The 16,648-nt window shown below is 35.8% G+C and overlaps 1 protein-coding gene across 1 annotated transcript in view; it reads right to left on the bottom strand.

Annotated features, from left to right (window-relative positions):
• The window catches only part of AHR (aryl hydrocarbon receptor), a 62,345-nt gene that overhangs the window by 42,701 nt on the left and 2,996 nt on the right, over window positions 1–16,648 (bottom strand). Inside the window, exon 2 of the mRNA XM_054639574.2 lies at window positions 11,238–11,425. Coding sequence (XP_054495549.2) covers window positions 11,238–11,425 — 188 coding nt within the window. The remainder of the gene's footprint in view (window positions 1–11,237; window positions 11,426–16,648) is intronic.

Below are 16,648 nucleotides of genomic sequence, written 5' to 3'. Positions count from 1 at the left end.
TTTAACAATCAAGCCTTTTTATTGTTTTCAAAAGTTAGCCTAATTACTTGGTCTGTCCAGCAAAACCAGATTTTCTTTTTTAAGCCTATTCTCATTACAGCAAGCACTTTTAATTAAGTAAGCAGAAGTTGTGTCTGAGAAAGAAACCACCTAGCACAGCATAATACTCATAAGTCCAGACAATTAACCACCTTTTTTTTTCAGCATTTTCTCAATCCATATTCTTTTCTGTATCACTAATGCAAAAACATTAAAACAGCAACAGAAACACACAACCTTATCTTGAACTGAAACTGCCCAGCAACCTTTTCTTCCAGTAGGGTTTCAGAGAAGCAAATGTCTATTTTGGTCTTGAATTCTAAAGTGAGTTAAATATGTAAGCAGTGGTTATAAAATGTTTTTAAAATATAAAAATCAGACTAAATGCAATTGTAAATCTTGTCGACAGTGTTCTGCTGAACTACTCCTAATTCAGCTCAAACATGCAAATCTCATAACATAAGCAGTTTATCCTCAAAAAATTTCTTGATTAAGATCTCTTGATTTTTGAAGTAGCAGAAACATCATGTCTGAAAGTCCACATTCTAGTGCTAGACCCACTAAAATGGAAAGCTAGCATGAACAGCAGTAGTTTAATGCCTGAGCTCTTTATGTCCAATTTTCTTCCCGCCCAGACAAATGTACAAAATGTTGGCTAAATCTCACTCCTCAATTCACAGCCCTTATTGTCTATAAAATTTACTACTAACAAATAGTAAATTTGCATTGCCAACTACAGAAAAATTATTAAAGAAAAAAACATGCTTGCTGCATGCTTAGAGCAAAATGCTTTGCAAAATATTGGTGGTACAGTAATTGAACCCTTTTCCCTACAATATCACACCCCTGCAGAACATGTTTCTTCTAAAAGCATTAACAGTAGCTATGACATTCTTAAATTTGGCTGAAGTAGTAATATTGAAGCAACACACTTACTGGTTTTAGAAACATTTTACCAAATGAAGATATTAGATTTTACTAGAGTTGCCTAACATATATACCATACTCTGTTTTAAAACATTCACCTAACCCAAGAACTTGAAGTTTAACCAGATTGTGTGTGGGATGATTTTCCTCAGCTTTCACTGTATACTTTCTTTTGAGCCATTCCCAAAACATAGCTCAGCAAGTCCTAAACTGCTTGTTGAACTAGATTGGTGTTTCTCTTAAGACCAATAAAAGATTCAAATAAATAAAATATCTGATTTTAAAGAGCTGAAAAACCATTATATACCACAGAATCACTCACAACACTGATTAAAACCAACCCAAGCTCTGCTACAGAGGTCAGCTGAACTCAGGTTTTTATACGTTTTTAGCCTGTTTAATGTTGCTTTTTAAAGAAAGAGTTAACAGCATTATTAAGCGTGGAATGTTAAGTGTTTATGCAGTAGTCTCCCTTAAATGGGGGACATATCCTCAGTTGCTACAAAGTGGTACTTCATACAACTCTGTTTTCTTAAGCAGAAGGTAAAACCAACAACTAAGCTGTGTATATTTTTTTCCTTAAGTGACTGATACTAAACTCATTTCACAGCATGATAATTATTCAGTCCAGAAACACCACACTAAGTCAACATGCACCAGCCTACAAAAATGAGAGTTCAGTCACTGCACTTGGAAGACTCAAGCCTTTGCTCACACAAACAGTTGCACTTCCTATACCAGATGTCCCCAAACTGTGCTATGCATTAGGAGCCACTGCTCCTGATCTGGGTGTCAGAATGAAGTCAAAATAAAAAAGAATAGAAAAATAAAAATGGAGTCATAAATGGAGTTATAAATAGTTGTAACCACTATGGAATAAATGTTTATTCCCTTAAAGCCTAAAAGCAGGTGTGTGCATCTTGCTCAAAATACCCCTATCAGCCTTCCAGATTCAGAGAAGGTAAAAGGAAGGCAAAATGAGATTTCCATGGGAGCTGAGAGGCAGTTTGCCATTTTTGAGAGCAAGAAGTGGGCAGGTTACAGGACCTTGTAAGTGTAGGATCAGGAGTATTATGTCTTTGTCAGAGAGGGTCAAAAGTGGGTGGGAATTTCTACATTTCTAATCCATCAGTGGTAGTTCTCAACTTTAAGCTGAGAAAAAAACAAGCCTCAAGAATGGCTGCATATGAATATGTATAACGTAGGAGGAACAGAAATAAGTGTTAGTCAGTTTTATAGTTAGTCAGTTGCACCTAGTCACCTGATAAAATTTTATTCAGATTTTTTTTTAAAACATACACAAGGAATAAAACTTCACTTTTGCTTTTATCTTGTACTTAAAAACAGAAAAGTAAATCTCAGGAAGCATACAGTTGCTCAAATTTGTAATCTCTCACTTGAGCTTTGAAGCTTAACAACCACATAACAAACTGTATACTGCTTGTGGTTTCCAGACTCAGAGGCAATGAACTCTTGTCCCCTAACTATCACAGAGATGACAGTCACCAGCTGAATCACCAAAACCATATCCTGGCATGCACACATTTCTTCTGAGCTATTTCCCATTCAGTTGCTTCTCTTGGTACATCATCTTTGCTTCTTCAGAAAGAAAAAAGGTCAGCAAGAGGTGCATGGTGGTAAATTGTAACTTATCATCAGAGCTATTGATGTGATACTGCTTTAGCCACAAAAAGGGATGGAAAAAGGGCTTCCTAATTTTTTTGAGATGAGGCACAAAAAATCAAAGATGAAAGTGAAGTAATTTAATTCCTTGTGGAATGAGATCTGTGGGAAGCTGAACCTAGAGTAACAGTTTCCTACTTCTGAGCCTTTGGTTCCTAAAATCAGAGTTCTCTCTTCCTATAACAATTTTTCAATATGTTAGAACAAAGCAAAAGCGAATCAAATATTACATATTGTTTAAACTGCCATTTGTTAGGCTTTTGGTTTGTAGAAAAGAAGACAAGTTAATAACAACTAGAAAATTACAATCTACTACCAGAGATTTTTATTTTTTAATAAATCACTAGTTCTGAAATGGTTGAAGTCTTTCCTTAAGAAAGAAAAAAATCATATTGAAATAACTGTTCCTTTTTATACATCAGTATTAATTTTTATCATAAAGCCTAGGAATCAAAAGTGTTTTTTAAATTCCCTTTACAGTTCCCAGTTATTTTCTTATCCATCAGTTTTATTAGGCAACTTACCTCATGCAAACTTGGAGCTGGTGCTCAAACATTAACTCAAATTCTTTTTTTTTTCCCTACTGAAACAGTGTCTTTATCTTCACTGAACTGATGGCTCAACAGCAACTTCATAGGATTTTTGCCTGGGGAATTTCTCTACCATTTTAACTGATAAAACGGAAACTGTCAATTATATTCCATACATGAAAGACGACAGTTTATTCTACTGGTAAAATGCAATGTTGAGTTTTGCAACTACTGCATTAAAAGGATATAGAAGTGGGTTTGGAAGGTTTCTTTATAGGACCATTCAATTCCAGACCTTGCTATATAAAAAAATATTAATGAATAAGCACTTTCTAACAGAAATATCTCTTATTTAACTTGAGAGAGGAAAAAATGCATTTCAGCAAAAGAGATGAAGTTGTATTTTTATACCAATCCATAACTTCTCAGCAACTTAGCAGAAGGCTTTCTGAAATGACTGAATTATAGCAAGGGAATCAAGTTGGCTTTTGGAGGGTTGCTTCCTTTCCAGACCAAGGCTGTCTTTTCTCTACTTGGGATACAGGAGTCACTCACAGCTTATTTCACTGCCAGAGCCCATGGGCTTATCTTGTGAAAAGCCACATGCATGTCTTTGGTCTGGTAAAAGTAAATGAAACAACAAATTGTATAAGCAAGGAGGAAACTGGGGGCTACCCTTATTTTTCCTCTAAATAAGTAAAATACAACATGCTAAAAAATGCAGCATAAAGAAAAGGATCAATAAAGGAAAGACATCATCCTTCAGTTTGTAGCTCAGATGGAGACACCAAGAGGAAAAAGGGAATTCATTCACAAAGCTAGTGTCTTCTGGTGGCCCCAGGAATTTTACTGCTGAATATGTGACAACAGAGTTTGATTGGGGAGTCAGATTATTTGACCAGTCAGGCAGTGGACTTACTCCAGTAATCCCTACTTTATGCAATAGTTAGAACTTGTCTTGAGGGGCCAAGGATGTATATATTTCAGCTCATTAGATGTTATACAATGCCATGCACAAAGTGTGCAGTACTGTGCAATTCAAAAGGCACATGGGTTGAATTTCAAGAGGCAATTATTCAGTGGAAAAAAATGAGCATCTCTTTGTTCAATTAAAAACAGAGTTTAGCATGCATCAGTAAGGACAACTAATTCCCATTTGTAGGTCCCTTTTAATGTTCACAGCTGGCAGGCAGTAAACCTACACTTTCTTAAGGAGTTTCAGATAACGGCTCATTCTAGTTCTTACAGTTTAGTTCATTTAAGTTTCTAGAATAACTATGGTGAAGTTTTACCATTACCAGAATACCTTCTTAAACATGCACAGATTGGACATAGCACTGATGAGCAGGAACTCCTGAGAGACTTTTCCCAGGAAACATTTATCAATGCATTACCTGAAACTTTGAAGAGCACATTTGAAATTCATTATTTTTTGCCTCTTTAAAAAGAGGTAAGTTATTTAATTTAATTTATTATTTTTAATAATAAATTAATAAAATAAACAATTACAATGACCAAGGTCTGGTAAATAGAATTAGCTTCCGGCTGGATCTCCAAGACCATTCACAAAGCAATCATTCTTTAAGCGAGTAGTTTATGAAAGCATGTACGCAGCAGAAACTGTTCAAACAGAGGTGAAGCTTTTGTTTACTCAGGAAAAACAAACAGTGTTAGAACTAGCTAAAACTGTAAACATCTACAGAACTCAATCATACATGTCTTATTTCCTGTTTGACTGTATCTGTATTCTGATAAGGCAAAACTAGGGCATTTCTCCCATTGGCAAACACACACAGGAGGAAAACTGCTGAGTCACAAACAGCACAGAGAGCAGCAAAAACCATTCCAGTATTAACAGATTATTTGTACACATTTTTAATTTACATTCATACTGAAGCCTTAAAAAACTAGGACATATTTCTAAGGTCATAGTCAAGCAAACCATACTTCTACAAATTCAGATGGATGAATCATGAAGCCCATGGAAGACAGATGTTGAGAGCCCAGTTCAAGCTCTAGTTATAATTCTCCACTCAAGCTGTCATTGGAAGAGGGAGCAACAGTTGTGGTGATTTATATTACAAAACCAAAAAGCTCCAAATCACTTTAATTTTAGGTGCTACAGTACAGCAATAATGTTAGAAAAGATAAAAAGACCTGGAATATACAAGGCCAGAGAAGCAGAGGTACTTCCTCAGGCTAGGCTTTTTATCTTGCTACCTGTTCTAGGTTTCAATGTCATACAGCAGTGTCAATCTCCAGGACACTGATGTTGCTAGAATAGGATAAATTATATTTTAGGCTCTGACCTTGCAAACAAGAGTTGGGAATCCTGAGTAAAGCGCAGAACAGTATGCTTAAAACTAATCTCCCTATTAACTAGGCCTACAGAGAAGTAACAAATGCTCTGCATACTGGGACAGGGTTTTTAAGTAATTTTACAACAGCTTTGTGGAACATAAGAGGCTCCTACACTGACTTTTCATATGCCTTTGATTAAATAGTACACACAGGGCAGAGAAGAAGAAATAACCTTTCATTTCTCTTCCTTGCAAAGGGAGTTCCAACAATGATTAACATCAATCACTGAAATACCAGAATGTAATAGGAAAAGAAAATCCAAAGAACATATTAACTGTTAGCATTTGTCTCTGGTTTCTCCTCTTATACTACAAATACACTAACATTTTAAGTTCTTACTTTGTTATATAAACAGAATTTTCAATCTTAGATATTCCGTTTGGGTTATATTAAATTGCATCAATCCATGGGGGTATAGAGCTGCCCAGCTGCATCAGATGCTTAGTGACACAGCACTCCTAAAAATAAAAGCTAAGATTGTGGAAACATACATATTTTGAGATTTAGAGTGATGTCACAGCTGCATGGCTCTAATCATCATTTTTGAAGATCAGAATTTAGGACTTCAAAGCTTAAATCCCTACTTATCATCTGTTACGTAAAATACAGGCTAAAATAGTCTGTAGCAGACAGTCCCAAATGGTCAGTGTGAATCTCAGGGGATTGGAGGGAAGGGGGGAGGTCTGGAGGGAAAAAAAAAAAAAAGACAAGCAGTGAAAGAAGCAGCATGGATTAGAAAATAACATGAATGGTATGGTAGTCTGGTACTGAAATAGCTATACAATTCCCAGGTTCACATTTTGTATTAATTTAGTATTTGGGCCAGGGCGAAGACAGTACAAAAGGAAACAGAGTTGGTTTGTTTGGGTTGGGGTTTTTTTCCCCCAATATTTTTTTCTCTCCAACTCTCAGACAAGATTCAAAGAAGTGCATTCAAAACTGTGAAAATTACTTCATGTGCATGGTATAAAATACCAGATACAGGAAAGTAATTAGAGAACAACCAAACTATGGGGTATTTTCTACCTTGGGTGTAGAAAAACAGCTCAAGATAGTCATGAATCAAGTAATACTAACCAGGCCCACTAGAAGCTACTGGCAGCAGCAAATTCCTACACAGCATCTACAGAAACACTCCAGAGCAGTAAGTGCAGCCTAATTCCACTGCTCTACAGGGCTGTAGCTTTTCCTGGTGTGGAGATCAATTATCTATGCATGCAGCAACAGGAGCAGGGAAAGGAGGTATAACTTGAAAGGGAAGTCACACCTTCAAAAAATACACGAGGAAAACTGCATTAGACACACACAGCAGGCAAAGATGGTAAATGTCTAAAATAAAAGCAAGTCAGGACTGTATTATCCTGGTCTTACTGGGCTGCACTTTAATAATTTTTGTGCTTTCAGGTTTCTGTTCCAGACCACCACGTGACACTTGGATGAAGGGCTATCTATATCTGCTAGACTGGCAAAATGTTGCTGCCCTTCTCAGTGTGACAGAATAAACACATTGTCTCCCACTTTGCCTGTCTTTCCCATTTCTACATCTTAGCCATACTCTCCAGAACAGGAACCACATGCAGTCTGTTCTCTCCAGCACATAGCATGATAGAACAGTGGGCATGACAGGAAAAATACATTATCAAAAAATATATTCTATGTGATGACAATGGCTGCACTGCAAATTTAAGCCATACGATGCCAAGGAATGTGTGTTAATTATATTACAAAGTTAAAGAAAAAAGGCAATGCAAACTTAGTGGAAAAAATAAATCTTAATTATTTTGTTATTGCTGTGCTTGCCAGAATCCCTAGCATCCCACATAAGAAACCAATTCTAAACTAATTTTGAGCGGAAACTTTCTTCTATAAATGCAAAATACTGCCCAATAAGCAAGAAGGGAAAAAAACCCAAATACTTTAAACCACAGGAATTCTTAGCGAAATGGATGAAAGGACAATTAATAAGCAACATGTTGAATTTTGTTTCTTATGTATTGATACACACACATAGCACAGCTACTTCATTTTAGATTCTGCAAGCCTCTCCTTTATTCTCAGTACACCTTTAAGAAGAAAAATTAAGCCCCTAACATTAAAAAAAGTGATCAGTCATATAAACTCTTTTAACCCTTTAATCTGTTTCACCAAAATCCCAAGAACAATTATGAATGATTTTCTTTACCACAGTAAAGTACTTTAATGACTATCAATTCATCATATAACCAACGACCAAAGCTAGAGGCAAAAGGGCTTTTTCCTTTAGTATGGATGGGGAACACAGGCTATGCCTAAATGATTGTCCAGTTGTGCTCCAGATGCTGAGCTCACACTAACCTGCATCCACACAAAGAGCTGTTGTCCCACATTCTACTTTATATTTTTCACTGCTGAATGCACACATGCATGGGCACTTAACAGCAAAATGAACTGAAATAATACCAGGACAACACAAAAAGGCTTTAGTGATTGTCAGCAGACACCTGCCTGATTCATCCCAGTCTCTTATATATAAAAAGCTTGCCTTAAGCCACTTTCAGAAAGTATCTTACATGCACAAAATAAACACTCCAGCAGTGATTTAAGCTAACCTGCTTGACTTTGAGGACTGCTAATCCACTTCAGTACAGCAGGTAGAAGTGCACAGCTGAGAAGTGACACCACCCTAAACCACTTTTTAGCTTTGACTTGCCGCACAAGACTTTATATAAAGAAACAGACTTGAGACTCACTATTTTAATCCTACTACTACAATTTCCTCCTTGAATAAGGTCAAATCTGTACATATAAAAGCATGCCTGACATGGGCATACAGAAAGCCTGCTGACACCATGTGGACTTGAAACTACCCTGATCACACTAAAGTATAGTGTATGTAAAGAGTCACTTAGCAGCACAATAACTTCATTAACAAAAAAACAACAATCAAAAGCCACTGCCCAACAGAATACAATCACCAACACTAAGATCTTTTGAGGCTGTGGAAGAGTAAAATGCATACAACTATTTCCTACAACCTGAAATACTGCACGCGTGCAGAGGTCTACCATATTTCAGTAGACACTACAGAAAAACTCACCTGTCTTTAGCTCCAGAGAACATTCTGTACCACTCTACCATCTTAATAACTAGGGGAAATGAAACCCCTACTCATTTATTTTTTATATATATATACACATATATATAAACACACACATTTAGCTTTTAAGTAACACCAGAAAACCCTGTAGATGTTAAAGTGAGTCACATTTATTCAAATTGATGTAACTCTTTGAGATGTCTTTCACAAAAAGAGTTCTTTTTCTCCCTACAGACTTCCGCCTTCAGAAAACAGACATTCACTCTAGATTATTTAAACTTGGAAAAATGCAAGTGTTTTCTTTGAAAAAAATATCTATTGTTACAGCAAAAACTTGGGTTTCCTTTCAAGCAAGATCATATGATTACGCGTTTATATTTTACTTTCCGCAGGAATTTACACACCCCCCATTTGCATCCTGTTATTCATTTAGCGTTTCCCTTCACTTCAGCATGCTGCGTTAATAAAGTGGAGCCTTGGCTCAGCCTGGGCACTCAAGGTGACAATCAGTGCTCCCTCTTACATTTGTCAGATTTATTCTACAGGGTTTTCCACATGTATCCAACCACACAAAATGCTCTTTCAAAAAAAACCATTCTGAGAAGCACAGCACAGACAGAGCATGAAAATCAAACCTGGGGCTTTTCAAGGCTTTTTTGCCAATTCTGTTCTTCAAAGTACTAATTTTTCTTTCGGAAGGTGAATGTTACTGAAATAGATTCCATGTTATTTAAGACTACTAAAATAGTCTAAAGACCTAATTTTCACTCTTCTGTCAGTCACAAATTGGTTACTTTTGTTTATCTTCACTGAAGTCATCAACGTTAGTCTTTAAATACCTTCAGATGGAGACTGATACTAACCTGATTTGTAGGTCCTACAACACAAAGATCTGAAAAGAAGCAGCAAAAAGACTTTTTCTGCTAATAAAACCCTTTAAGACAGCTTCTACTGAAGGTATCAATTCTTTTTTTCCCTGTAGAGAAATCACACCTTAAACTTTAAATCATAGCCTTAAACTTTATTCCAGGACCTTCAAGAGCAAACTGGGGGGAAGAAGCAGGAAGAATAAAAATTAAGCAGTCCCATTCCACAAGAAATTGGAATAAGAAATTAAGATTTACTATTATCACTCCCTCCCAAGTAAGACAAAAACTTGAATTATTTCAGAAAACATCATTAAAGCAACCACAACAAAACACATTTCATTGAGATGAGAACTTCTTCAATTCACCAAGAGAACACAGATAGGTAAAATAATTTCTTTTACAGCAGTCTATCTGAGATAACCTTTTGCAAAGATTTTCATGAAACTGAGGTGCCAAGAGAACTATCATTTGATGGGAGAAAATATTTGCATTTGAAAAAAGCACAGCTAGAAATATTTGGCCAGCTCTAGCTTCAGAGGTTGAACTTCATACTAAAAATTGTCCTGAACAATCACAGAAATCAAGACACTTGGATATATTCTTCAAACAATAAAACAATATAAATTCATAAGCACTAATAAACTGAAGCCAGTTGACACAATAAATGAAAACTAATATTCTGTATTCCTGCAGGAAAACATGGAACTGTTTTAGACAGGTTTCTTGAATCCTTTCATCCATGTTTGGAAGGCTGAGACAATCTTAAACTGATGAGGACAGAGTTTATTATAATGTCAAATAAAACTTGAAATTTAATATCAACTTCATTGCAATAAGATTCTTTAGCTACAGCTGATTGATAAGATTTCATCTTCAATATAATAACTGTAAAATCTCAGTGACTGATAAAAGAAAAGGACAATTAATTACATACAAGCTCCTTGCTTCATTCCTGCAATGAATAGGATCAGACTACTCCTGCCTTTTAGGATACAGGCAGGAAGCCAAGCAGTGCATCCCACTCTACAGAGCAGCTCAGGTAGTGAAGGGGAGAGAGAGAGGGACAGGACTCCTTGGCCAGCTCGGAGGTGACCAAGGACACACATTCTGACCCCATGACTACTCTGAGTGCTGCTGTATTGCCCTGGCCAGGACTGGGGTCAGTGCACACCTGCTGTGCAGAACATAACTGCAGAACCTTAGCTGTCATTTTAATGCCTCATGTCCTGCATTAATCAGGGCTTGGACATGGGAAAGATTTCGTATCTATCCTTTACAAGTCACCTTTGCAATAAACTGTAGGAAGGGGCACTATCAATTACTTTGTATCAAAGCAAAGTCATTTTTGATGAATCATTATGCAAAATACAGCTGGATGGGAAGTCCTATGACATATTTTGAAACAGTAATAGTTTTACTAAGGCAATTTTCTGAGGGGGAAAAGAGAAATCTCTTGGGCATCTTTGACAGTCTGATGAAAAGGATTGAAGGACTCATTAAGGGCAATATTACTTCCAAATGCAAAGCTTTGAATGACTGGTGACCTAAGTGAAATGTAAGTAGTTACATTTGGTTTCAAGAAAGTGGAAAGCTTACTTTACACAGTTACATTGTATATATTAATTCAACTGGAGGTTCCATTAAAATGCAGATAAATTTAACAGTTTTAAGCACTTAAACAGCTGAAATCAACATACAGTATAAACTGAATTTTACAAGCAGTTCAAACCCAAATAAATTCCCAATGCTTACCATCAAAAAAACTTTTTGCTCTCAGGTAACTGACGCTAAGCCTAAGCACAGACAGCTTATCCAACTTGGCGATCACGTCCTGCGGGAAGGGCAGCAGGCTCGCCAGGCGGTCCAGCTCCGCATTCAGGCGGTCCCTGTGCCGCTTGGAGGGATTGGATTTGACTCCTTCAGCTGGGGACGGCTTTACACTGCGGCAGAAAAACAAACACAATGTAAATGCCAGCTCCTTTCCAAAATGAAGGCAAATATTTGCTCTGCCTAATATTATGTATTGTCTCAAACTGTAACAACCAAAATGTTTTTGTTTTCCCCAGTGACTTTGTTTCCCATTGGGGAAAAAAAAAAATAACCTAAAATGGCCTAATCTCCCCTCCAACACACACATTGTTAAATGAAGCAGTTTGAGCTACAATGCCTACTTGAACTTTTGAATAACCTTTTAGATACAGCAATTTTTATAAAAATCTTCCTATGCTTTCAGTCAAATATCACTTGAGTTCTCCCAAATGTTAGTATTCCAAATATACCGATAACTTTCAGTAATATTTGTGTACAAATAAATTTGGCAGTACGCTTTTTCACTTCAATAACAATTTCTCACAGATGTCCTTAATTTTATCAGTTTGGAACAGCCTAGCATTAATTGAATATAACAAAAGTTTTAGTAACTTCCTAGGCATCCAAAACTATACTAAAAACCATGAGATATAGCTCAGCCAGCATGTAAAATTTTTGCAGGAAACACTGGAAGCTCATCACTTAAAGCATCTCACAGTTGAAGGCACTTCATTTGAGTACAGCACGGCAAAACTGTGCCTTCGTACAGTACACAGAACAATTTAAAAATCTCTGTGTTATGAATTACATAATGAAGTTTTTGTAAACTTGCTATTTTCCATTCATATCCACCCTGAGCTCCAATTCCAGATACTTGGATACTCACCCCTTCCCACATACCAGAAGTCTGTGAAAAGGGTTAGATCCCTACTCATTTAAATTACTACTAGTCATTACAAGCAAATACCGAAACCAAATAATTTATCTGCCTAAGCCATAGTACATTTTATGTTCTTTATTAAACAGTCTTCCAATTAGAGAGTGAGTCATTGTCACTTTTCCAGTACTGCAGTTCTACGTGAGATCTACAGCAGTTATCAATTTGTGCTGCTCTCACAGAAGTGTTGGTTCTGCAAGAGGCATCACTCAAAAATACTGAGCAGAAAGACATTCAGCAGCTAATTTCTTCAGTATTTCATTTAATCTGCTCCCAACTGTCATCCTTATATCAATTACATGGTGAGCAATTGCAAAAGCTCCAATAGTTATTTTTGCCACTGCTGGAATTAAACCACACAGAAAAGTAATTTCATTTTGTATTTTCAGTCAAATGAGTACTGATAGAGTGGACAGTCTTATTTTTAGCTTGCTTTTACTTTATGTTTCAATTACACCTCTTGTTAGTTTAAATCCACGCCCTTCTTTTTACAGCCATGGCTTATTCAATTGTTACTTGTCAAAAACTTGCCACTTCAGCCTGGCTGCCTGCTCCCCAGCACTACAATTGCCCTTTTCCACATTGAAGGAGCCTTATGTGGAGCCTGGAAATGCAAAGATGCCATAATGCAAAATGTTGATAACAGACAGAAATATAACATATCAGCAGAAATTACTTCCCAGATGGATAAAGTTAAACTTGCTGCAGAATAAATATTATAAATTAGTAATGCTTTAGCCTAAAAACATTTGAAAAGTGGGCAAAACAGTTGAAGCAAGAATTAGGAAAATTCTTTCTTTTAAAAAAAACCCATAGGTTCATCATCATTGTCAATGGATGACTAACTACTTGGTTAGATGGGTGCTTCAGTCACAAATTATGACTTTGACACCAGCAGTTCACCATATTCCCAAGTGAACATTAAATAATTTAGCAAGGTTTTCTTCATATTCTCTTATGCTGGTAGAAAATTAATTTGTACAAGCCATATAATTAGCAAAACTTACATATAGCCTTTAAAAAAGAAAGTTAAAAATCATCAAATCTTAGCAGCAGCATTTAAGGGGTATTTCTTTAATATTTTTATGTATTAGACTGTTTCTAAATGTAGAAACAAAATAACCAATTTCAATTAAGCATGTAACAGTTGTATAACAACCAGTGAACAGCTAACTACTATCAAATCAAAGTGGTTTGCTTCTGAAAAGCAGAGGACCTCATAGAAACCATTTAAGACATGCAAACTTTACAAAATATATCAGCACTAAGTAACAGGCTTTTCTGTCTTAACAACTGTACCCTGCTTTGAAGTTGCAAATTGACCAAGCAGTTAAAACTATGTTTAACTTGCAGTCATCTAATCAGATTTAGATGTGATTGTTTTTCTACTTTGCATTTACTATCTAAAGATTTCTCTTACTTTTATCTAGCTGAAAGCATTTCTGAATACTAAGTTACCAGTATTTGCATCATAAATCTTGCCATATTCTCTCCCCCAAATCAAACACTGATTATCCCTAATTTTCCCCTTTGTCACCCAACTAAAATTCATTACATAAAAATGGATCCTTCAGTGACAATGGGAATGAGGGCAGAAATGCTGGGGGCATAAGCAGCAACTTAACCATTTTCCATCCATTTACAGAAGCCCTTGATGCTAAAGACAGCCCAGATTCAATGCAGAAAATTGTCTTCAAGGCAAATTATGTGCTATGTCAAGATTAAATCCATGCATGTGTTTTATTTAAAAGAAAAAAGAAAGAAAAAAAAAAGACTAAAAGAAGGAATGTATTTAAGCTGATCTTTCCATTCTTAGTCTTCTACCTTTCATAGAAAATCTGAATTCTCTAACCAAAGGCCAGAGGTCTCTGTACACTCGCTGCCTCTGGACTTATCTACAACCCTTGCCACCCAAGAGCTGCAAGACAAGCAAGAACACTTAATTTTTTGATTTAACAATTTTAAAGCATTTCCATCACAACACCAGCTGACTGCTGTTTTCACAGGTCTGCTACAGCATACTTAATTAGAAGTTTTCACTACACATGCTCATCATGTACACCTTTATAGGAATTAACCCCAAATGTTTAAAAAGAGCACAATTACCTGAGTCTTAATTATTATCAAAAGGCCAAATTAAGTTTCAATATTTACATGCTCATTTGTATTATTTTAGATGGAAATTTTAGTAGTTTCTGAGAAAATGCAAAGAGAGAACAAGTTTATTTTGTTCATAACAACATAAAACACTGGGGGAAAAAAAAGTAGAAAAGCCAAGCACTGAAAAGCATGATATCTTACTAACAAGACTGAAGTGTGAAATGAAATCAGAGAATAAATGAATGTGCAAAAAGAACACTACAGAGATGTATTAAAAAAACTAATTTATTAAAAAACCCTAATTATTAGTTCATCAGGGAAAGAGGGATAAGGAAGGGAAAGAGGGATATAAGGAAAAACATACATGCCACCTAACTAACAGATTTCATCTTCTCAGTTTTCAATATTTTTCATCTCATATTTAATAATACATGCAATAACGTATCTTTTTCCTATGCAAAGGGTTTCATTCAGTGGAGGCCAGGTATATAAAATCAGTTATGAAACTAAGCAAGAAATAGAATCCTAAAAAATATATCTTTATTTACTTTAGCAACTAAAAAATACTTCTAAGAATTTACTCTTATTTCCAACACTGAATTTGCAATTACTGAAAATTCAGCTGATGATTTCTTTGGAAACAACAGATAAGAATTACTGCCTATCAACCTCTTAAAGTTATTGTCAACCAATCTTAGAAGGGCAGAGACCCTTTCATGGCTCTTTCAGGAGAGACTGAGACCAGTCAAGATACAAACTGCTGAAGGGATAAAGTTGTTTTATTAAAAAAACCTCAGTCAGTGACACACTACTCATCTGATGCTGGGCTACTATTTTCCATCCAGTAGCAATGGTTAGTTCAGGTTGGTTTGGTGCATTAAGGATTCAACCACAGTGATAGAAACATCTAGAACACCAATCAAGGATGAAAGTCTGACACTCAGTTTTAACATATTTCACAACTTTCTAAGATAACAAGCCAGCATTTATTGGAAAAAAAGAAACAAAAAATTATGTTCCTGCCTACTGACCATGTTATTTATATACGTATACCTTCATTTGATATAGATTCTCCTTCTTAAAAGTACTCTTTTGCAAGAAACATTAACCAAAACCAACCAATCAAAAAAAAACCCACAAACCTTAAAACAAGTGACTTTTAACAATAAAGTGACTTAGAACAGTGATTTTACTATATGTAACATAGAGTTACCCCAAGGTTGACAAATATAAATATATATATATATACACACATATAAGAAGTTTATTCTATGTAAGACAACAGTCTTACTACCTCCATTTCAAATAAGAGGTACAGACTGCTTTGTGGCAGATAATTCTTTACACAAAGCAATATTTCAATGATTATTTTTCTTTTCTGATGAACTTCCTTTTTGAAAGCTTATTCTGGCACTTTTTGTTTGTTTGCCTTGAATGAACACATAAATAGTTCAATTTTTTAAATTAAAATGTGTGCTCTGCTTTCTAATACTACTAGGACTACTCATTACTAAAGATCAATCAGTCAAAACTCTGGAGTACTTAATGTCCCAAATACATTTAAGATAACAAAGAAGAAAACCCTATCATATTTTTTTTAATTTGATCTACTAGATAAACAAATCATTATGCTTTTTGTCTCTGCATAGCATGAAACATTTAGAACTCCCCACCCCATTCCTTGTCTATTACATTCATCCAGTTATACGAAACAATTCTTATCCAAACACTGAAAAAAGAAAAACAAACCAAATCAGAGCTAGTAAGCAGAAAGACCTAAAAACTGCAAGTTGGAGCTGTACTTTTATATAATACCTTTCATCTCACGTTAGAATCTATCTGCAGTAAACCCCACTTCCATAAAACTTGCATTTTTTCCCTACAACTACAATGCTTTTATATTAGTTCCCATAATAGTCACTAGACAAAAGAAGTTGAAGACTTGGAAAAAAAGACAAAAACAGAAAGCAGGGGCCACACATTGCTCCCCAAGCCTCAGTGGGGAGTGGAACATCCCCCAGCCCTGCTGCCACCAGGGGGACTCATAGGGTTTAAACCCTAAAGAGGGAGGAAATTGAAAGACTCCAAGGTATTGGGAAAGTGATTTCTGTAGCATATCACAAGCAATGGCAGTACATGTGTTTAGCATCTTTTTCTTCTCTCCCCTTACATGACAAGATAACAAGAAGAATTGGAAGGAACAAGGAACAACTGCCTATTATGTTCCCCCACAACTGTGTTTCTTTTTCAGCTGCAGTACTGTAATTCCCAACTGAATCAAAAAAGCACATTTCAACATTTGGCACAGTCAGACCAA

The sequence above is a fragment of the Agelaius phoeniceus genome, chromosome 1, assembly GCF_051311805.1.
Source record: "Agelaius phoeniceus isolate bAgePho1 chromosome 1, bAgePho1.hap1, whole genome shotgun sequence".
NCBI lineage: Eukaryota > Metazoa > Chordata > Aves > Passeriformes > Icteridae > Agelaius > Agelaius phoeniceus.
Note: the sequence above shows the minus strand (reverse complement) of the source record. Positions and strands in the feature narration are given on the sequence as shown.